General features: G+C 52.1%; 2 protein-coding genes across 3 annotated transcripts in view; one reads left to right on the top strand and one right to left on the bottom strand.

Annotated features, from left to right (window-relative positions):
* Positions 1–17,306, top strand: part of PHACTR1 (phosphatase and actin regulator 1) — a 246,954-nt gene extending 229,648 nt beyond the window's left edge. The window contains exons 9-13 of the mRNA XM_032647345.1: positions 615–670; positions 5,535–5,596; positions 10,067–10,207; positions 13,218–13,294; positions 14,133–17,306. Coding sequence (XP_032503236.1) covers positions 615–670; positions 5,535–5,596; positions 10,067–10,207; positions 13,218–13,294; positions 14,133–14,148 — 352 coding nt within the window. The 3' untranslated portion in view covers positions 14,149–17,306. The remainder of the gene's footprint in view (positions 1–614; positions 671–5,534; positions 5,597–10,066; positions 10,208–13,217; positions 13,295–14,132) is intronic.
* Positions 14,160–21,737, bottom strand: LOC116761531. Of its 2 annotated transcripts, XR_004352044.1 has the most exons (3): positions 20,715–21,737; positions 18,217–20,111; positions 15,527–17,137 (listed from the first exon to the last, which is right to left on the bottom strand). XR_004352044.1 is itself a non-coding variant. In XM_032647354.1 (2 exons), exon 2 carries the CDS (start codon positions 15,062–15,064, stop codon positions 14,327–14,329), a length of 738 nt encoding a protein of 245 aa, XP_032503245.1. In that variant the 5' UTR covers positions 15,065–17,137; positions 18,217–18,380; the 3' UTR covers positions 14,160–14,326. The 2 variants fall into 2 exon arrangements, 1 of the variants encoding a protein (XP_032503245.1); XM_032647354.1 differs by lacking the exon at positions 20,715–21,737 and having other exon boundaries at positions 14,160–17,137; positions 18,217–18,380.
* Positions 21,738–21,971: the final 234 nt, after the last annotated feature.

Raw genomic sequence — 21,971 nt, 5'->3', positions numbered from 1 at the left:
CTGTTGCGTCATAGCAAGTTCACATCCTGGCTATGATGTTTCACTTGTTGTGGCTGAATTACGTGCCGGCACCAAGTGTCATTTCTGTTCCTGTTCATTTGCCACCTTGTGTCTATTAAGGCTCTGGTGGCGATGGGTGGGGACCAAAAGAGCAGCCATTGTTCTCTGCAGACAGACGTGCTCTCTCCCGTCTCCATGGGGCCGTGAGCCTCTTTGTGTTCTGAGTCTGCACAAACATGGCAAGAGGCAAGCTCTAGCCTCGGGGCCGGGGGGAGAAAAGCAGAGGCCATGCTCCCGAAGTTGGGAGGCCACACGAAAGAAAGGGACTTCTGTGAGAAGAGTCCATGCGCCTGGAGGCCCGGAGGAGCAGGGCTGGGGAGGGGCCGATGGAGGAGGGGGTTCGGCTCCACGTGACATCACGTCGGTGCCTTTCCTGGGGTTGAAAACGAGGAACTCAGGAGGCATTGGTGGTGAGCGCCAGTCTTTCAGAGCACAGGATGGAACAGGGCCTCCAGCCGCTGACCCTGCCCCATGTATCTGCGACGGCCGGGGAGATTAACGACCCAAGGAGGCTATGATATGGTCCAAAAACTTTTCCTGGATTTCTTCCGCAGGAGACTGAGCCAGAGGCCGACTGCAGAGGAGTTGGAGCAGAGGAACATTTTGAAACGTAAGTGACCGAGCCCGTGGCAAGCGCTGCTGTTTCGTGGTGGCTTTGGTTATTGTTTGATGGCAGGCCACAGGGTTTCTCCTGTGTGCTGGTGTGGAAGCGATCGAAACCCTCTCTGGTGGCGGAGGCTTCGCCCTTGCGTGTTTGAACGTCTGAGAGAGCATCCCCACAGAGCAAAGCAAATTCGAATGTACTTGGTTCGTGAGGACCTCAGGGTCTGCGAGAACCTGCCCTTTAGCGGGCTGCCAAGTCAGAGAAGCTGAAAAGTTTGAGTGAGAGAACTTGCTAGTAAGTGAGAGTTGGGGTCACCTTTAAACCCAGATTGGCTGAAAAACTGCAAATACGATACTGATGGCTAAAATAGGGCAAGTAGCCATTTGAAAACGAAGACCAGAAAGTGTGACTTTCCACTGCAGCCAGCTGCGGGGGATGAAATCCCCCCTCCCTCTGAGCATTAAACCTAACGTCTAAGAGAGCATTTCCAAGGGGAAATCCTTCCTGGCCTCCTCTCAGGCTCCTACAACTGGCCGCCGGTGTAGCTGCCCAGGCTGTCATTCAACAAAACTCGCTGTCACTGTGTCTGTGGACAGAAAAAGCCGATGCTTCAGGACACAGAGATATTTGCCTAGGTACAGAAAGTCCATGTGGTGCTTAAAATACCTATTTTTAAAATGCTGAAAGAAATCAAGCATCTCACGGGCACCACCCAGTGTGCCACAGTTTGGGGGGAGATATTCAGCAGTTGAAAACTAAAACCTCTGCACTCTCACCGACACTGCCCTCTAGACGGTCAACAGATAATTTTAGTTTAATTTCAGACCCTTGCTCCCCACACGTCTATCCCTTTCTGATTTGCTCCAGAAAAGAGAAATACATGCTACGCAGAGTTTTACAGAACTTCTGTGCGATGCACGCACACGCACGCACGCACACACCCACGCCCTGGTCACGTGAGGCCCCTGCGTGAGTAGCTGGGTATTTCCACTTCGACCAAACAAAAGTGTTCTTGATTTTGCTTTTCTCGCCTTCCTCGTCGTGGCCTTGCGACTGGGTCCGCGCCAGATGGTTTGCTGTTGAATGTCACGGGCGAGGGCTGTGATGGGGGGGGCCGGTGTTGTGACCCACAGCACCCGTACCCCAGGACACCCACCTGCGTGCCCTGTGCCTCCACCAGCATGCTGCCGCGCTGCTCAGGGCTTCGGCCACGCCCTCGCCTCGCAGCGGCTGTTCCTTTCAGCCTTGACCTTCCTCAGTCCTGAGGGGACCTCACCCATTTCCCAGATCTCTAGGAAGTTCCTAACGAAGGGGGTGCCTTTAAAATTTCTAAGTTTACTTTGCCGTGAAACAGAGTTAGAATTCTTTCAGATGATTTTCCTGGTTGGGGAAGCATTTGGCCGGCGTGTCTCCCTTTCTGCCCCAACTTGATGGCTGATCCCTTATAGATTGTCTACGTTAGACAGAAAGAGAAACAAAAAGGTGTCCATTTGCTCCTAAAGCCAGAAATCTGGTGAATGGGCTTTCTTCTCCTTTTAAACTTCTCCCCCAGATGTGCCTCGCACGCATCCGTGGTCCTGCCGAAGGAATCTCTGTACAACTTTCTTACAGGGCCACATGGTACCTGGGGTTCCCAGCCTAACGCTTAAATGTGAAGGGGCTAAAAACGTCTGTGGAATTGTTCAGGTTTCAGAAGACAGCACTTCTCTCAGCGAGGGCACAGGTTTTGGAAAGAGAAGGCAGAGAATCCCCAGCTCACCTGGCTTCCCGAAGGCACCAGCTTCCGCGCCTCGTCTGCCCAGATCCATGGGAGGCGGCGGGCAGGCCCCTCGAGTTAGGTTTTTCTCACCGTCCAGAAAGACACTCGGGTCTTAGAGACAGTTACTTGCGTCCAGTGAGCCTGGGGGCTCAGGTTCAGGGGAGCCAGGGGCTTACAAGTTGTTCCCACAGTTCCCTTTCGTTGTTGCCTCTTGCGTGTTTGTCCGTTTGAGTAGTTGCAAATTGAAGGATCACTTGACCACATCCAAACAGGGTCATCATGTCGCAGTTTCAGAACTTTCCGGAAAGGAGCTTATTTTTCCTGTCGGTATTTTTTTTTTTTTCCTCCTGCGTTCTGAAATTTTGTTTTCCGAAATAGCTTTTTCTTTCTCTTTTTAAAATCCTGTGTGATTGTTAAACAAGAAATGTTTAGTGGTATCAGAAGACAACCCTCAAACAGTGTATTCTGAGAATTATCATCTGGGCTTTAAGTCAAGGGATGAACCGCATCTCTAAGTGTGCAGGAGAGAGGCCCAGAGCGGTGGCTTGGCTGGGCGGTGGAGCTTTGCAAGCCGGGTCTGACTCCCACCCCAGGCCGCCCGGCCCTGTGGGCAGTACTGGCTCCACTGGGCAGCCAGTGAGACCCCGGGCACGTCTGAGCACACAGTGTACTCTCTGATAGTGGCAGCAGGCCATGACCTCGAGGGCTTTTCCTGGTCTCCCTTCCCACTTGCCCAGTGGGGCTGTCTTGGTCCCCGCTGCCTGAGAATTCACGACCCTGGGTTTGTAAATGGCTTTGAACTAAAGGTATAGATTCCACAGGTGGTAGCTTGGGGCCCCTAGCCCTCAGAGGGACCTCAGGAACACCTGTAGGCGATGAGGGCTCTGTGCTCTGGGCAGGATGTCGACCTTCACGGCTCGGGAGGGGGCCCGTAGGATGAGGCAGCTCCGAGTGGAGTCTGAGGCCAGTAACCAGTGAGGAGGAGAGGACTGGCCCTGAGCAAAATGGGATAGGGGGGAGGCAGCGTAGCCAAGCAAGAAAAGGAGCTGGACTGTTTGTCTGTCTGTTAGCCATGGAGCGTGTGGCCGGCCGCTCAACCCCCCTGGACCTTCCTATCCTCATTTCCAAACCACGAGCAGTAGCCTAGGTGGTCTCGTGGGCCCCTCCTGGCCCTGATATGGCTACAAGTCTGTACATTTCAACCCAGTGCCCTCGAGCTGCCCCCCAGGCGCTCACCATCCACTCTAGACCTTTCCTTCCGTCCTCCCTCCCACCTACAAATGCAGCTCTTGGGGGCTTCCCTTCTTCTGGGGCTGGCAGTCTGCCTCCCAGTTTCTCTCTGATACATTAGTTCATACTAAGATAGTGATGGCTGACTAGTTGAACAGGTTTCTATCCAAGAGAAATTCTCATTTTTAAAAGGAACCCTGGGGCGGGGGTGGGGGTGCGGGGAAGGAGGACCTTTCAATTCAAAGGAAGGAGCTCTCGCGTGGGGTTTGGGGCAGCGGGGACCCCTGGGGACTTTGGCCCACGGCAGGATGTGGCCATTTCTGGAGCTGCCCCGGTGCAAGATCCTGGTCACCACAGGCAGTCACACTGGCCAAACCGTGCCCCCGGGGGTATCGCTCAAGGACGTGAGTTGTGCTCTGAACCACCGCCGTTCCTTCTGGCGGGAGGGGTTGCCACCTGCAGTGTGAGTTAGCTGAGGCTGTGGTTGCTGCCATCAGGCTGGCAGGAGGGGCGAGGGCACCCCGCTTCTAGGCACAAGGGGGTCCCTGTTTTAAAGCCCTGTCCTATACGGAGACCACTCAAGGGTGAGTGCGCTCTGCGCGGTAAGTTAATGGAGTTATGGAACCATAATTTCCAACGGTGATTTCAAAATGAGAGAACAAGGGCCCTTTTGATGCAGCCTGTGCAAAATCAAGTGGCAGTGATGGTCTCTCTCTGATGCCACCCTCAGTTCAGTAGACAGGAAGCAGAGGCATGGAAGCCAGGCTGACGTTTGTGATTTTTCTTCAAGTTAGACAGTATTATGCTGCAATCCGTGCTTCCATCGCAAGGCCTGGGAGGAAAGTGAGGTCCCCAAGGTCACTGCGTTACTTAGATACTCCCGCGTTCTCTGTCCTCCGAATCTCTGCTCCCTTCGGCGCTTTACACACCTGATGCTAAGTCACCCCGCATATTGAGCTGAGAAGGTTTAAGCTCTGGAGTCCGCTCTCCTAAGACGCTCCTTAGAAGTCTAAATGTAGGCAGTTGTATCCCACACTGTGGCCTCACACGTGCTCTGTGGACTTGTTGGAAGATTCAAAGAATTAATGGAATCAGGGCTTGCGAAAGGTGAGCGTTTTGAAATTCCAGCCTTGTGTTTGGCATCAGCCGTGCCTCGTTTCGTTCCTGTGGCAGGTGGCAGGCGCCCCCGCGGGGCCTGGCTTCTGTTCCATCCACGCAGGGCACCGGGCACCAGGGCCACATCACAGCAAGTCCCCTTCGGTTGCTGTGAGGCTTGAAGCAGAGCTGCGTGAGGCCCAGGTCTTGTCCAAAGAAGGGAGCCTTACCTCTCCCCGGATGCCTGTGTCACTGCAGACACTACCCCACTCTTTCAGGACCTACTTCCTTGCCTCATAGCCCCTCCTCTTGGCCCAGTGTTTCGGCCTGCAGACTTGAAACCCCGTGTGACGTAAAACAAAATAAGGTCAACCCACTCACCACCCACTTGAAACAGTACAGGCAGTTTGGAAAGTGTCCCCACAAGCAGAAAGGGTGGCCAGGGTAGGGGACGGGAACTCTCTCCTCCTTTTCAAACTGAGCTGCTTGGGGCTTCCCTGGTGGCGCAGTGGTTGAGAGTCCACCTGCCGATGCAGGGGACACAGGTTCGTGCCCCGGTCCGGGAAGATCCCACATGCCGCGGAGCAGCTGGGCCCATGAGCCATGGCCGCTGAGCCTGCGCGTCTGGAGCCTGTGCTCCGCAACGGGAGAGGCCACAACAGTGAAAGGCCCGCGTACCGCAAAAAAAAAAAAACAAACTGAGCTGCTTGGCCTAGAACCTGCAGAGCTTGCACCTTTGTGCGACACTGCTACCAAAATCTAAAGCGTCTTAAATGTTTCTTTCAGCTCGGAATGAACAAGAGGAACAAGAGGAGAAACGAGAGATCAAGAGGAGATTAACTCGGAAGGTGAGATGATTCTCCATGCCCAGCTGGGGCGGGACAGGAGGCCACCCTCCCCTGCTGTGCCCTGTGTTGGCCTTGAAGCTGCCCGGCCCGTTGGAAGTGACATTAATGGTTCCATTCCTCGGGTGTCAGGGCATGCGGCTCTCTGGACTCTCCAGGACCTCTCCAGGGGCCAGTGGTGCACTCAGCTTCATGACCCTCAGTCCTTTTGGCTGGTGACACTAGCCTACCCCCAAGCAACTTGATGTCAGGTGCATTCTATTTGCAGTTACAGTGAATATTTTGTTCTTAAAAATTCACTGTAACCCCATGAGGCAACTGGAAATTCATTATCAAAATCACAAGTTCAGATGTATCAGTTATTTGCTATGACCCTGGGAAAGTGCAAGTTTTCCTTGTCTCCACTGATACTATTCCTGACCTGTTTCCTAAGAGCTGTTTGAGTTTATTATGCTAAATCCAATTTGAATTACTGAATTAGGAAAATGCCAAAAGTATTGATAAATCTAATGAAGATGTTTGAAAAGCACTTAGATAAAAGTCAGAAAGCTAGAATTCTTATATGTTTTTAACCCCCAAAATAGATGGCTTGGCAATGTAATGTAGACCCAAGTGGATCTAATTCTATGAGTGGCCTCTTTGATAATAAACTCTTATTTGAGGCTATTCTTGGAGGACATTGACAACTTTAATTAATGACACAGAAGGTATACTACTATATTCTGTCTGACTAGAGTGTTTTTCATCAGCCTCCTACAGTGACCATCTTGAGAGAAAGATACTCAAAGCTTAGAGACAGTTGAGAGACCCATTAAAATTAATTTTCTAAAGGTTTGTTAATGGATTTTTCTCCCTAGAAGTATTATGCAAAGGAGGAAATTCAGAGATCCTGAAATATCGTACCAATTATTAAGGTGATGATTTGTGTTTCTCAACACTGTCTTGCCCTTAGAGCGTCCCAAACATATGGTGACAAGCCAAACACCATCCCAATTAAAGGGAGTAGGATAAGCAAGGGCCTGACAAGCCGCTGACGGGCTGGTGTCCCCTGGTGGGAAACTCGAACAAGAGCTAAGGGCCCTCACTTCATCCAGGTGCCCTCACTCCAGTCAAGGTCTGACTCTTACATCCTTAAGACCACCCAGCCTTTGGACGCAGGGCATCCCTTTTCCTGAGACTGAGTAGTGAGGGGGACCGGGGGAGATGCATTATTCTGTGTCTTTGAAATGATGAGGGTATCGAAGGGAGACTGGTGATGACGCCTCGCTTCTGATAGAGAAAGGTCTAGACATTCAGAAAAAATGTTTAATCAGATTTTCATAAAGTTCATTGGACTTGATTGCTGGGACCCCAAAATTCTCCTAAACTTTAGGGTTTCTTGCTAAAAACTAGTAATAGGGAAAGATCTGGACATGCACCTAATTCTCATCTCTTTAAAAAGAGCATTCGATTTTGCAAGGGAAAGCTTGACTAATTGCATAGTTTGGCAGGACGGGGTGAGAGAAGAGGGTCTCCTCCCACACCCGTCTTCCACGGGAGGGGTAATGCTAGGGGTGGGGTTTCTGCAGGTCCTCAAGTCTATCGATGAATGCCTCTTCCTCCCCCTGGTTACCTCTCTTTCCTTCTCCCAGGAAAACTGCCTTGTAATTTCAGCATTTGCCTCCCCTAGGACTGGCTTGGGGAATTAGAAATAATGAGCCTGAGTGAAGGGATAAACTGTTTATGAGGGAGAGACCAGAAGCAGCGTTCACATCTGGTTTTGTGAACAGAGATGTGGAGCGTGCCAGCAGGTAGGGAATCCACATCGCCTCCTGGCTCTGGGCACATTCTGTCCCTCGGGAGCCTTTATCACACCAAGACCAGAAGCCAGTGGTGGGGGATGCTTTTCACTTACCCTCAGCCCGAGGATTTCCTCAATATCATTCTATTTAAGACACTGAGAAAAATAAAACTCTGTAGCAGACGCTGAGAGCCACAGACCAGGCATTTTCTTCAGCCAAATTGAGACTAACCTAAAATTTACATGCTTTATCTTGGAATAAATGCCTGCTTCCCACTTCCAAAAACTCGCTAGCTGGCTGGCTGGATGGATGAATGGGAAGTATTGGAGGGAGGATGGCTGGAAGGGAGGAAGGAAAGGAGGGAAGGAAGGGAAGAAATGTACCTGGGTCAGGTTGTATTAATAGCGGAATTGGGGTCTCGACGTACCCTTTTGTTGAGTAATTGGTTGCAGACGATATTATTGCTGCCATAGATGGAAACATAACGCTACCAACCTCTGCACCCCACCCCTTCTTCCAGCCCATCATCCGCAGAAAACCAGCTTTGGCTGCAAAGATGATTTCCTTAGTGTCCAGGCAAGTAAGTTGGGTTCACGCACCCCAAGGGCTAGAGCCATCCAGGAGCCAAAGGCACCTCTCCTGAGCCCCGTATGGACAGGGGTGTGAGCCCTGGATCACAGCAGAGTCCGGGAAGTTGTTCTCCCGGCAGGAGAACTCGGCGTCCTCCTCACTCACTCCCTGGTGGCACTTGGGCCCGGTCTCTTATTGATCTGGAGAGGTCATGTCTAATCCCCACCAGATTCAGGCATGAACAATAGCCCCTCACCTTCAGAGCCAACCTCTAGGTTTCTGTTCACTCCAGACTCTACCATAGACAGGCTATTAATAAAATCTACATCATGACTGTGAGAAATTTAAATTAGAAATTCCGACTTTAACAACCTTTCTCCCGTCATGGCACACTTAGAAAATAGTACTGTTTGTCTAACACCCCAGGGCGAGCTAGTAAGTCCTTAGAAACACAAACTGGGGCTTGGAGTAGAAGTCTTCATGCCTTGTGGTATTACGGTAAATGCCTACATACTCTAATGACAGTACAGAGCGCCCTGCACTCACATCTTGGAGTCAGGATAGGCCACCAGCTTTGTTTCCAGCACCCCTAACCACAGAGCGTGGGAAACCTCTGGTTTCCTGTGACGGGTCACAGCTGATGCCAAAATGCCCTGTCCCGGGCAAACCAGGGCCACCTCGGGACAGACTGTGCGGGAGCCACACAGCGTCTAGACAGGTGACCAGTGCCACAGCCCAGTAGGCCTCTGAGCCCCGGGTTTCTCCTCCCTTGGCCAAGGGGAACGAGCAGGCTGCTTTGGTCCTGTCCGGAGCCTCGCAGTAGCTGTCACCATTCTGCTCAGCACCAGCCAGGCAGTCATCTAACGATGCTCTTCCATTGTAGGATGGTTGGTAGCAAGCTGGGACATTCCGGCACCAGCCAAAGGTGTATGGCAGCTGCGTGGTATACAGTCAAAACAGCCGGGGTGGTTTGGATTCACTTGCGTGTGTTTGTTTTGTAGGCCTTTGTGGTAAGATTCTATTTGACTGCATCTTCTGTGAATAGAATTAAATACGGTCTAGGGCTTAGAGAAAAATTGCTTTTAACTAACATCAGTTGAACATGAATTGACAGCATCCTAAAGAGAGAGCAGCTGTGTTGCTCCAGAAGAAATAAATCTGGTGACAGGAAGAGATAATAGAAATGTCAGCCTTATGTTGTTAAAGTACAAAGGAAGGATGCTAGCGGGTAACACTGGGAGTGGTTGAATAATTCACTTGTTTCCTTCCTTCACCACAGACCTATCCAAAGGGCCCGTCCGAGTCTTCTTTGGCATCAACGCGGGCTAGCTCTGCCTTTGTGGACTTGCCTTTCATTTGAGCTATTGAGGGGTAGGGTCTCCCTGACCTCATAAATCAACATACCCTCATTCCTGCACACCCCGGAGTTTGCATACCGTTTGCACATACACTTTCTTTGTGTCTAAGACACACACACGGAAAGTATTACAAACCTATCTTGCAGAGAGCACTAAATTTAACACACAGATGTGGATTCACAAATGGAGAACATGAAACTGTTGTGTGTTGGGCTTCCCTGGTGGCGCAGTGGTTGAGAGTCCGCCTGCAGGGGACGTGGGTTCGTGCCCCAGTCCGGGAAGATCCCACATGCCGCGGAGCGGCTGGGCCCGTGAGCCATGGCCGCTGAGCCTGCGCGTCCGGAGCCTGTGCTCCGCAGCGGGAGGGGCCACAGCAGTGAGAGGCCCGCGTACCGCAAAAAAAAAAAAAATGTTGTGTAAGGTTTCTGTCACCTGATGGGAAAGGTAGGACAGACATGGGAAGATCCACACCCATGCACAAAGACACACCGCGTGTACAGACCGAGACACTGCAGTGTTATTAAGAGACGGCCTGGCTGGCTGGCTGAATCGGCCTGGAGGCAGCTCATGAGTTAGTAAACTCCTTCACAGAGTCCTGGAGAAGTCCAGGAATCGGGAGCCCTGTGTCCCCCGGGCCCTGCCCCTCACGTGTGCGTGATGCATCAGCTGCCTCTCTGGACCTCGTCTTCCCACCTATAAATTCACGGATGGACCAAGTGATGTAAACGTCATAGGCTGACCACATCCATCTCTCCGTCCCGCAGCTCAGCCAGAGGCCCACAGTGGAAGAGCTGAGAGAACGGAAGATCCTCATCCGCTTCAGCGATTACGTGGAGGTGGCCGATGCTCAGGACTATGACCGCAGGGCCGACAAGCCCTGGACCCGCCTCACCGCTGCCGACAAAGTAAGAGGGGCGGGGAGGTGGGCGGGGCCTCACGGCCAGCCGGGTGCTGGGTCTCCAGCTTGCCGCCCGGAGGCCGCGTGGAGCCTGGGCGCAGAGCCAGGGTGCCTGGGTCGGTACTGGGGGCGGAGTGGCTGCCGGGCAGGCTGCGGTGCTGCTCCCGGCACCTTTCCCCAAGGGCTCCAGACAGCGTGCGGAGAGGGCGCTGAGCTGGTCCTCCCCTGCTCTGGAGATGCCTTTCATGCATACACGTATCTAAGGGGACCTCTGCTTGGGGAGCCTTTGTGATTCTTATCCAGGCCCCATGAGGAACTGGAGGGTAAGGGCCTTAAAAAAAAAGTGTAGGACAGTAACGCTGTGCAGTGTGCGAGAGACAATAAGGGGACTCGGGTACACCGGGGACCTTCTCCTAGAGTCCTGCCTTTGCCCCATCCCTTCCCGGGGCGGCTGGCTTCCTCACAGGCCATGCGGGAGGTCACCGGAGCCTGGCCTCTGGCTGGAGTGTGAGCCCAGGGAAGCCGCTGCACTTGGGAGGCGGGGAGGGGAGGGAACTGACGCGGCCAGAGGCACCTCCCAGAAACCGTCCCCCCCCCCCCCCGCCCCGCCCGGGGCAGGCCAGCCCCCAGGTCCTGACGAGTGGAAACCTCACCTCTCCCCTCTGTAGGAATCCATGGTGAGCAGCCCCAAGAACCGGCACCCCTCACCTCGGGCAGGAGACAGGCCCCTCCGTCCCACCGCGGGCAGTTGTGTCACATAGATGTGACCTCGCTCCGTTCACACTCACTGCAGCGTGCTTGCTGCAGTCAAGGGAAGGGAAGGTACCAGCTAGAATCCTACGCAGCTGTGAGGGAGCCAGTCCGGTTCCCCCGGGGCTGCTGGGAAGCAGTGCCCACACCTCCACCCCGCCCCCCCCGCCAGGCACTTTAACGGAGTGCCTGCCTTCCTTGGGAGGGGCCATTCTGGTCCTATGTAAAGGCTTTTCCAGGGGGTGGTGGGGGGATGAATTGGGCGATTGGGATTGACATGTATACACTGATGTGTATAAAACTGATGACTACTAAGAACCTGCTGTATAAAAAAAATTTTTAAAAACGAAAACAGATACAGGTCAGGAGAGAGGTGAGACAGGCACTCAGGCTACACTAAAAATAGTAACTGTAAGACAAAGATAAATTTTTGGAGAGCAATGTATTTTTTTGTTTGGGATATTTACCAATTGCTGGTATAGTCTTCCGGTCCCATATCAAGGGCTACATCTGGAGGACTCAGACCGTAGCGTTCCTTCCATGGCATAGAAGACATTCCCATTGGTCTCTCTTAGACCATGTGGTTTTACTGCCTTAAGGAAGAGGAGCTTCCCTGGAAGGAATGAAGAGGGAAGCCCCCAGCCAAGAAGAGGGAACGTCAAGTCAGCTCCTTCCTGCCTGGGGGATAGTGGGAAGGAAAAAAAAGAAAAGGAAGCTTATGGAAGTACCGTGTCAGGGTTCTTAATCTCCTGTCTTCAGTCACATTTTTGAGGCAGAATTGTGAGAGTAAGAGTGAGATGATAAGGTTGAAATTTCCAGAAAGGAATAGATAAACTGGAGGACAGCCACACCAGCAGCAAGTGTGGTACCATGTCCACTTTGTCCCAAGTATTAGCATTGCTCTGGTAGACGGAATTGGCTAGGCCAGTGGGCCTGAGGTGGTGGCCCTGGTTGCTAATGGTTTGATACACACTGCCCAGCGGCTTATGAGAGTTCTCATCGTTGCCCATTTCAGTGAACACGTGGTATCATCTTAGCCCTTTTGGGTGGGTGTGTAGTGCTTTCTCGGGATGGTTAGTTGCATTTCCCTGTTTTCTGATGAGCTCAAGCCCCTTTGCATATGTTGACTGGCCTTCTGTGAATGTCTGTTCAAGTCCCTTGCCCATTTTCTCAGGCATTACTTTTATAATCATAAAAATTCTCACATATACAAAAACAAAAAGTATTAAATTGCTTTCTGCCTTGCCCTTAATCTTACTTATACAAGCAGTCTGACTGAGGGGTGGCATCTCAACTGGCTCTCCAAAAACGGACGACCAACTTGACGTAGAAATTGTCTTATCTGTTCCTTTCTAGCGATGCCTATCATTTTATAAATTGTTCTTTATGCACTTATGTCTTCTGTTAGACTGTTAGCTCTCAAACAGTGGCAACTTTTCTGATTCCTCTTTGCATAATACACCTAGCACAGTACAGCTGCACACAATAGAAGTTTTCTGGATGAATGGGGAAAAAACAGACTTTTCCATCCTCAGACTCTCCGTGCCCTGATTATCTTCCCATCAAAGCACGTATCAACCTTAGAAAGAGCTATGGGAATGGGCCCACGTTTAAATTTTCAGCCCCGAGGAAGAAGTAAGGTTTTCTCCAACCCCAGACGTTCTTTTGCTCCGGTCCTCCTTCCGCCTTCTCGGTGGCCCCAGACGATGGCCACATCTGTGACTGTGAGGACGAGGTCATTCAGGTTTATCTCATGCGTGTTTGAGGTTATTCAAAACACATTCCATACCCTCCATGGCGAAATATATCACCTCAGAGTCAACAGACTTGTAAAGGAGCCAAGGCTTCATGAGTCAAAGGGAAAGGGGGCAGCTGGCCATCACCCCTTCATGTGGTTGGGGAATTTCACACACCTCCTCTAGAAGTATCCATCCTGAGGCATCGCTGTGCCTCTGATGAGCTTAGATTCACCAAAGAAAGATATGTGCACTCAGGACCCAGGAGTGTGGGCCAGGTGGAAGGGCCTGCTCGCTGCCCAGGTGGAACAGCTCTGGGCAGGATCCCAAATCGGATTGCTCGCAACTTAGATTTAGGGGGACGGGACTCTTCGTAGGCTCTAAAGGAGACCTCAGGTGATTTTGTTTCTCCCGGGGGAAGAATCCGTTTTATGCACGTGTATGGCTTTGTCGAAGAAAGAAAACATAGGAATAAAAGAAGGTGAGCTGCTTTCCCTCCTCTGCACTCTCATGGGCTTCTCTTCCTTGCAGGCTGCCATTCGGAAGGAGCTCAATGAATTTAAAAGCACTGAAATGGAAGTTCACGAATTGAGTAGACATTTAACAAGGTTAGTATCAAGTGGGGTTTTTTTCCCCTCAAATTATAACATTTACCCGCAAACTGAACTATCCCTAGCTGCTTCTGGAGGACAAGTGGTGTGGTGGGTGCAGTGAGGGGAGAAGATAGAAAGAGCTACATGGGGATCCACAGGTTCCACTGTGGTTTCTGAAAGTAAGGGAAGGAGCATGAAAGGCCCAGGCTGAACGCAACCTTCTCAAAGCCTAGTTTTTAACTCATTCAAACTGAAGATCTGCTAAATGCCAGACCACCACCGTGGTGGGTATTTATGAGAACATAAGCTGAGGAGAAAAGATCACTTGCCAATGTACAGCCAGTCAGCAGAGACCAAACTAGGATAAAGTACCGAATCCACATGGGACTTCGGAAGTGGGATCATGCCCGATTCCATGTCGTTCTCCCAGACAGTCGTGTGTGATGCTACTTGGGGAAACTGAAGCACAGAGAGATAGGAGGGGCTTATACAAGGTCACAGGGCTAGTCAGCGACGGAGCTGCTGAGTTCTTCTGACCCTCTCCTTTGGTGAACATCTGGAGAAACAGTGCCTGGCTCGGAGACGCGAGGCTGGGGTCCCCACCTTGCTGCTGAGCCCTTGCATAGGCTGAGAGCCCCCAGGAGCTCCAGGCTAAACTTCTCCAAAACCAAAGGTGAACTCGGTGGGCCCAAAGTTCTTGAGGGGTACTGTGGAGATTTATTTGCCTTTGGTTGGAGATTTAAGCCTTCCTGTGGCTGTCAGAAACAAGGAATTCGAGGATGGAGATCTTAGAGTGTCAAATCCGACACCTTTCGCAGCCCCTGGGTCTTGACTGAATTATTTGTTTTCCTAGGTTTCACCGACCTTAACAGTCGAATTCCTCTTGAGTGCTATGCTGTCTTCAAAACATAAGTTTATAAGAACCATAAGTGCTGGTATTTATTCACTTCCCCATTACGATGTAAATCTTCTGAACTACCTTTTTTTAAAAGAAGATGAAAAGGAAAAGGAAACACAAGCAGGATGGCGATGGTTACGGCTCCGTGGTCAGAGGTGCTGGTGCCACTGCTGATAAGGGACTGTGCCCTGCCCCGGGCAGGGCCGAGGCCACCGGAGACTTTCCAGCACTAGGAGAAGCCCTGGGCCTCTCCGGCCAGGCTGGCAGGTACCACGTTTGTTCAGGCTCCGGCGAGCCTTAGGCGACAGACACTTTGGAGGCAGAGTCCAAAGAAAGCCGAGGCGGTGGATCTGGCCTGGGATGACTGTGCAAAGCGGGCGATCCGGCTGGCCTTCTAGACTTGGCCAGATACACTGGCTCCAGGTGTGCCACGTGGTTTGGGGGGCCCTGAGGCAGCGGCTGCTGAGGGAGCAGCGTCCTCCTCTCCCTCCAGCTATCGCCCAGGCTGTGAACTGAAGGGAGAGCCCTTTTCTGGGGGAGCCTGTGGCTGACTGTGTGCTCCAGGCCTGGAAGGCTGGCACGAGCGCCTGTCCTGTCCCCTCAGGCTGAGCCGGGCTGCCTTCCAGGAAGCTCTGGTTTAGAAGGGGAAAGTCGTCATTAGCAAAGCCCAGTGTCACGGGTGATCTTACGCATACCAACAGCCACGGGCGGCGTGGTGGGATCACGCGTGTGAGCATGAGACCCCTCTTGAGGGCATAAAGGCTGGGGTGACAAACTGCTTGGCCCATGTTCTTCATTTTCTCTGCATGCCCCAGGGCTGGTGACCGGGTGGCTTGGCCGTTAATGGCCTTTGAGTCGAGGACCGATGCCTGCAGGCCAGAAACCATTCCTGAAAGGCTGAATTTCCAGCCGCTGGTGGACTGGTCCTCCAGAACCACCTGAGGGCCTTCCAGGCTTGCTTTGCACTGAAGAGTCTGTGCAGAAGCCCCAGGGCTGGGCAGACGCCAGCCACACCTGCTGTGCTGGACCTTCCACGCCTGCTTCTCTGGGGAGCATCCTTCCTCTCCCCCTTGATGCTGGTGAGGGTGACTGGAGATGTAGCTCTGACCACCCTCCTCTCTCGGGACCACAGGAAAGCAGCGGTGACAGGGTAGGTGAGGGTAGGATGTGCAGTGGAGGAGGGGCCTCTCCAAACCCTGACTGCGCTCTGAAGGAGGCCGCTTGAGCTGCTTCCGGTTTCCTTCCTGATGGAGCCTGTAGGGCCCTCAGCCATGCAGCTCTGCCTGGCATCCTGCCATGATCCTGTAGTTCCTACCAGCTCTCCCAGTGATGGCTTGCTCCCCGCCACAGAGGCCCAGGCTTTAGAAAGCTGCCAAGCTTGGGCTTCACAAAAAAAGAGTTAACTGGTCCCCACCCCAAAACGCGTGGGATCAATTTCCTCTTGGGCTCCACAGCCATGGGTGAGGCCAGTTCCTTTTCCGCTGGCGCTCACGGCCCCTGTGGCCGGCGTCACCGTGCACTTGGCAGGGAGCTCGGGGCAGCGTTCCAGTCAGTGCCCGCCGGCTGGTGCCAAGCTGGCGCACGCTTACCTCGCAGCGCCTGGCGCCCAGCCCCAGGAGGACGTGTCACCCCATCCTTTTTTCTCTGAATGGTGAATCCGCATAGCTACGGCCGTGGGTGGGGTGACTGATTCAGGGAAGATGTGGCCAGGGCTGTAGCGTGGCTGTAAACGGCGTCTTCCCGAAAGGCTTACTGACCTTTGAAAGTGCAGATGGCACGCCGAGGGACGTGGGGCTCTGCCGTGTAACTCCTCCACGGCGGGCGCGTCTTCCAGGCTGAGGTGCCCGCCGGGCCAGGATCTGAGTCTGGGCTGCCTGTGGCTCGCGGTGGCCTGGAGCGACAGTCAACCTGCCCCTGGCCCAGGAGCGAGTCCTAAGGGACCTCACTCCACTGCCTTGACGCCTTGCAGAGGCCAGTGGCTTCTCTGCTGGCCGTGGTTCCGGGCCTTTCAGATTCCCCGGGAACACGATGCCTAATCGAGTTCCCCGCAGCTAGCCAGCGGTCCCGGGTTCCCGCCCAAAGTGCCCTACGGTTGCAGCCGCTTTGTGCGTGGAAGAAACTGAACGCGGTTTCCACTTCTCCTCCTGCAGGGCAGCCTTTTCCCGAAGTAACTCCCCGCAAGTGGAAGGGTGCCCCTCCCGTGTCACCACCCGCGAGCTGGGCTCTTCCAAGCCCGCTGTAAGCAGCTCAGCAACTTCCGCAGGTCACAGGATGAGCCCTCTGCTGTCTTTCCTTCCTTGAAATCTTGAGGTCTTTATAGAAATCTATCCAAATTTCCTTTTTGCCACGTTGTTATGACAATTGAAAAATGTGTTTCTTTCTTTCCAAGATGACGATTCCATATTAAGGGGGAAAGAGAAGATGGGCTGGCTGGTTTACAAAGCATCCCTTTTCTGGAAAAGCTGCAGTTAGAGCCTTTTTCATTTGCATTAGCATCAGAAGAAAAACGTTCCCCTCTCGAAATCAAATCGCCCCAAAGTCCCCACCCCATCCATGACAGAAGAGACGGCCATCAGCCTACTTACTGTTTCGAAATTGTTGATACTTTCCTCCCCAAAGGCCCTCAAAGCTCTGTAAAACTTTAGCCTTTATGTCAGATTAGAGAAACCAAACGACGTGACGGTTGATGTGATGAAAACCTCCGAGCTTATTTTTCTCCTGCTTATGAACGTGTATTTATATTTGCCGAATGAAAATCATGGTGTGTGCTTCGGTGAATGGAATTTCAGGCTCTCCCTGTGCACAGCCAGTGGGCGAAGGTCACCTTAAACAACTTTTTCTTCCCAGTTGTCTGTTGATCCCCAAACCGGCTGCTTTTTTCCAGTTGCTTCCCGGGTGTCTGTACATAGTTTGTCTTTGTATCAGAGAACTCTCCTGTGTTCTGCTTTAACAGCCACCGGCTGTGTGAGGAAGACAGTGTGAATAGAACACAAATTAAACTGGATCTCTATGGCCTAGGTTTTGTACATACAGAAACTGCATGGTATTTAAATTATTGTTTGTCTCTAATGATGTATGCAGTTTCTTTAAAAACAAACCAAAAAAAAAAAAAGTCTTAAAAACAAATCATTTCCTTGACTCCTGTGTTGTTTTATCGACCACCAGCAGGAACCACCGAAAATTCTTGGTTTGGCTGGGGTAGGGGTCGGGGGAAGGGGTGGGTCAGCGCATCAGCAAAACAGCAAGTTATGAGGACACAGAACCAGCTCACGTTATTTGGTGTTATCGGTGAAGGAAGGACTGTTGGACACAAATAACTTTCTAGATGAGTCCTAGTCCTAGCGTACAAAAGTTTTTTTCTTCCAAACATCTTCTAAAGAATATCTAAATGTATTTACCAACTTTTTGTCCTTTAGTAACCTGGGAATGATGAATATAAGTTACTGCCCCGAGGGAAAGCCCCAGGCAGCTTTGTTCTTTGAGTACTTACATCTGCCCCCTTTCTTGAGCAACCTGAGGATTTGCTTTATAGGACAAAGACGACCTCCGCTCAACCTTTTGGTCCTGTCTTGTCTTTTTGAAGGTTTTAGGGGAAGCAAGGAGGGCTGCAGTGCTTGCTGGCTGCGTTTTAGGTGGTGGGAGTGTTGAAAACATGCCCTTGGTCTGGTAACCTAGGAAGGTGGCTCTGGGAAAGAGGACCTGGCACAGCGCCGTTCCCCTGCGCCACTGCCAGGAAGCACCTGGGCGTCCTTTCACAGCGCAGATGCTGACTCCGAGGTCTAGGTGGGCCTGGGATTCTGCATTTCCAGCTAGCTCCCGGGCCATGCTGATGCCCCTGGTCCAGGAATCGCACTTCTGAGCAAGGGCGTGGGAGATCGATCCAACGGGAGCCACCTTCCCTGTGCCTGGGAGTCACCAGCCTCAGAAGGTCGGCGTGACCACTTCTTAGAACAAGCGGGGTGCACTGTTCGCTGAGCAACAGAGGCAAAGCCCTGTTGGGGGTCCGTGTGACTGCAGCACAGTCTGCGCAAGCTCTCACCTGTGCAGGAAGAGGGACGCCAAGCTGGCGGGGCCACAGCAGAGAGCGGCAGCAAGCAGTTTACAGAAAGGAGTGCGGGGTGCAGGCGAAGAGCTTCTCCATCGTTCTGCCGTCTCCTCGCTCCAGAATTCTCTGACCTTCAGTCAGAACTTGACTACAGCTGCCTAGGGGAGTGAAAGGACTAGAGTAAGAACGGCTCCAACAGGCTCTGGCCTGCAAGACGGAAGGAAACTGGCCATCATCCTAAGAGAAAGCTCTTGACGAAGTAAAGGTGGTCATGGCTACACATGCTCAACAGGTCGAGGACCCGGTGTGTCCACCCTTGGATCATCGTATGACGAAGTGGTGGCCCTGCCACGACATCTAACTGGACAATTTTGGCCAAGTCACTTAATTTCTCTGGGCATCAATGTCCTCCTCTGGAAAGTGGGGACACTGAACTAGGTGTCCTGTAGTGTCCTTTAGGACGTCAGCTTTCTAAGATTTGGGTTTATCTGAATTTTTCAAACACTAAACTTAGTCTTTAGCAAAGAGTAAGCTTTGGGTAAGTCCTGCTGGGGAAGGCTCTCAGAGAACAGCTTGGATGCCACACCTGCCACCCCTCCCTGCCTTGGGCTGGCCTCCTGGAGGGCTGCTTGGCACTGGGACCTGCGCTGTCTCACGTTTCTTCGTGGGGGCTTGTCCTAAAGCTGCTGTAACCAGATTGTGCCGTCCCGCCTCCCCCTTCCTCTGGGCAAAGCATCCTGGAGGGGCTTGTAGGCTTGAGCAGTGATGCTTAAGAAACAGCCCACTGTCCCCTACAGTGCCCCAAGTTCAAGGGCACCTCAGATGTGGGTACTTACCCCTGATTATTAATGCAAAGGACGAGTTTGATGCTGGGAACGTTTCCTGGCTGGCTCCACGGGGCCTAAGTGCTGTCCTGGCCTCAGATGACTCCATGTCTACAGCTACCACTCAGATCCACCCTGAGCTCCTGACCCAGGTGTCCAAATGTCACAAAGCAGCAGTGTGGGTCAAATTGATGCCCTGGGGTCAAATTCTGGCTCTTCCACCCCTTACTAGCTGTGCAACTTTGGACAAGTTACTTAATCTCACTGTGCCTCGGCGTCCTCATCTGTAAAATGGGAATAATGGCACCTATTTACAGGCCCGGCAGGATTAAATATGTGTAAGGTGCTCAGCACAGGGTCTGACACAGAGTTAGGCCTTACTACACGTTAGCTCTTGAGGACCTGGCCGAATGGCAGAGCAGGAAGACGCTGAGCTCACCTCCTCTCATGGGAACGACAAAATTACAACTGTTTGCAGAGCCACTGCTGATGAGAGAGACTAGAATCTAGCAGAAAAGATCTTCTACCACTAAAGATATAAAGAAAGAACCACAAAAAGACGGTTAGGAGGGGCAGGGGCAGGTTTAGCCAAGACCCACACCCCAGGGTGGGCAGCCCACAGAAGGAAGGATACTTATAATGGCAGGGGTTCTCCCCGAGAAGTGAGGGGTCCAAGCCCTACATCAGGCTTCCCACCCTGGGAGTCCTGCACCAGGAAGACAAGCCCCCAGAACGTCTGGCTTTGAAGGCCAGCACGCTGACTGAGGAGAGCCAAGGGGCCACGGGAAATAGACTCCAATTGTAAAGGGTGCTCACAGAATCTCACACGTCAGGACCCAGGGAAGAAGCAGTAATTTGAAAGCAGCCTGAGTCAGACCCACCTGCTGATCTTGGAGAGCCTTCCAGAAAGGCAGGAGGCAACTGGAACTCACACTGGGGTCACAGACACTGTGGCAGCCATTTTGGGGAGCTTGTCTACCAGGAGAACACCGGGGCTGGCAAGCACCACTTTGGAATCCTCTCTAGCTTCTTAGCACCAGCTTCTTAGCTGCTCTGCCAGTCAACCTGTCAGGAATAGCACTGGGACACCTCAGACCACCCAAGTAACAGGGTGGGGATACAGACCCACCCACCAGCAGGGCTGCTGCCTTAAGACCCCCTGAGCCCACAGCTGCCCAGGAACACAGCCCTGTCCAGAGGGCCCAAGACCCAACCCCATACACCAGTGTGCCAACACTAGCCCTGGGACCCACCCACCAGTGAGCCAGCACCAGCTCCAGGACCCCCAATCCCTGCAGCCGGACACCAGGATCCAGCTCTGCCCACCAGACTGCCAACACTAACCCCAGGACCAGCCCCACACACCAGTGGGCAAGCACCAGCCCCAGGACCCCCTGGGGCATGGCCCTGCCCACCAGCAGGTCAGCACTAGATCTGGGAACCCCAGTCCCCACCCCCAGAACGCAGCTCTGCTGGGCCAGCCCTAGCCCCAGGACACTCTGAGATTCCACAGCCAACTGTCTCAGGACCCAGCCCTACCAACCAGCAGCCTGGCAACAAACTGGACCAGGGGCCAGCCATACCTACTAGACTGCCAGCAGCAGTCAGCTGACCACAACAGGAGAACCCAGGCAGCCCACATAGGGGGCACCCCTACAGCATACATACAGCTCTGGTGACCAGAGGTGAGTGCACTGCTGGGATGCATAGGATGTCTCCTACAAAAGGCCCCTTCTCCAGGGTCGGAAAATGTAACCAACCTATCAGATAAATAAAAACAGCAAATTAGGCAAAATGAGGAAACAGAGGAATGTGTTACAAGTGAAGGAACAAGATAAAACCACAGAAGAAGTAAGTGAAATGGAGACAATCTACCTAATAAAGGTTCAAGGTAATGATCACAAGGACGGTCAAACAGCTCGGGAGAAGAACGGATGAATACAGAAGTTAGAAGTTTCGAACAAAGAGTTAGAAGATACAGAGAAGAGCCAAACAGATGAATACAATAACTGAACCTAAAAATACAGTAGAAGGAATCAACAGCAGATTAAATGATAGAGAGGAACAAATTAGTGACCCACAAGACAATAGTGGAAATCACCGAGGTGGAACAGAAAAAAAGAATAAAAAGAAATGAGGACAATTTCAGAGACCTCTGGGACAACATCAAGCATACTAACATTTGCATTATAGGGCTCCCAGAAGGAGGAGAGAGAGAGAGAGAGAAAGGGGCGGAGAACATATCTGAAGACATAGTAGCTAAAAACTTGCTTAACTTGGGAAAGGAGATAGACATCCACCTTCAAGAAGCACAGGACCAAACCAAAGAGGATCATACCAAGACACACTGTGATTAAAATGGTAAAAATTAAAGATAAAGAGAATATTAAAAGGTAAATGAAACAAGTTATGTACAAGGGAACTCCCATAAGGCCATCAGCTGACTTTTCAGCAGAAACTGTGCAGGCCAGAAGGGAGTGGCATGATATATTTAAAATGGTGAAAGGGAAAAACCTATAATGAAGAGCACTCTACCCAGCAAGGCCTTCATTCAGATTTGATGTAGAGATCAAAAGTTACACAGACAAGCAGGGCTTCCCTGGTGGCACAGTGGTTGAGAGTCCACCTGCCAACGCAGGGGACACGGGTTCGTGCCCCGGTCCAGGAAGATCCCACCTGCCGTGGAGCGGCTGGGCCCGTGAGCCATGGCCGCTGAGCCTGTGTGTCCAGAGCCTGTGCTCTGCCACGGGAGAGGCCACAACACTGAGAGGCCCACGTACCACCCAAAAAAAAAAGTTACACAGACAAGCAAAAGATAAAAAGAGTTCAGCACCACCAAACCAACTTTACAAGAAATGTTAAGGGAACTCTCTAAGCGAAAAAGAAAAAGCCACAACTAGAAACATGAAAATTATGAACGGTAAA

Source organism: Phocoena sinus, chromosome 11 (assembly GCF_008692025.1).
Source record: "Phocoena sinus isolate mPhoSin1 chromosome 11, mPhoSin1.pri, whole genome shotgun sequence".
Classification (NCBI taxonomy): Eukaryota; Metazoa; Chordata; class Mammalia; order Artiodactyla; family Phocoenidae; genus Phocoena; species Phocoena sinus.
This window is presented reverse-complemented; position numbering and strand designations above follow the sequence as displayed.

What these genes read in the sequence shown, in the direction of transcription:
- LOC116761531 (XM_032647354.1), bottom strand. Translation starts at nt 15,064, where the DNA reads ATGGTTTCTGGCCTGCAGGCATCGGTCCTCGACTCAAAGGCCATTAAC.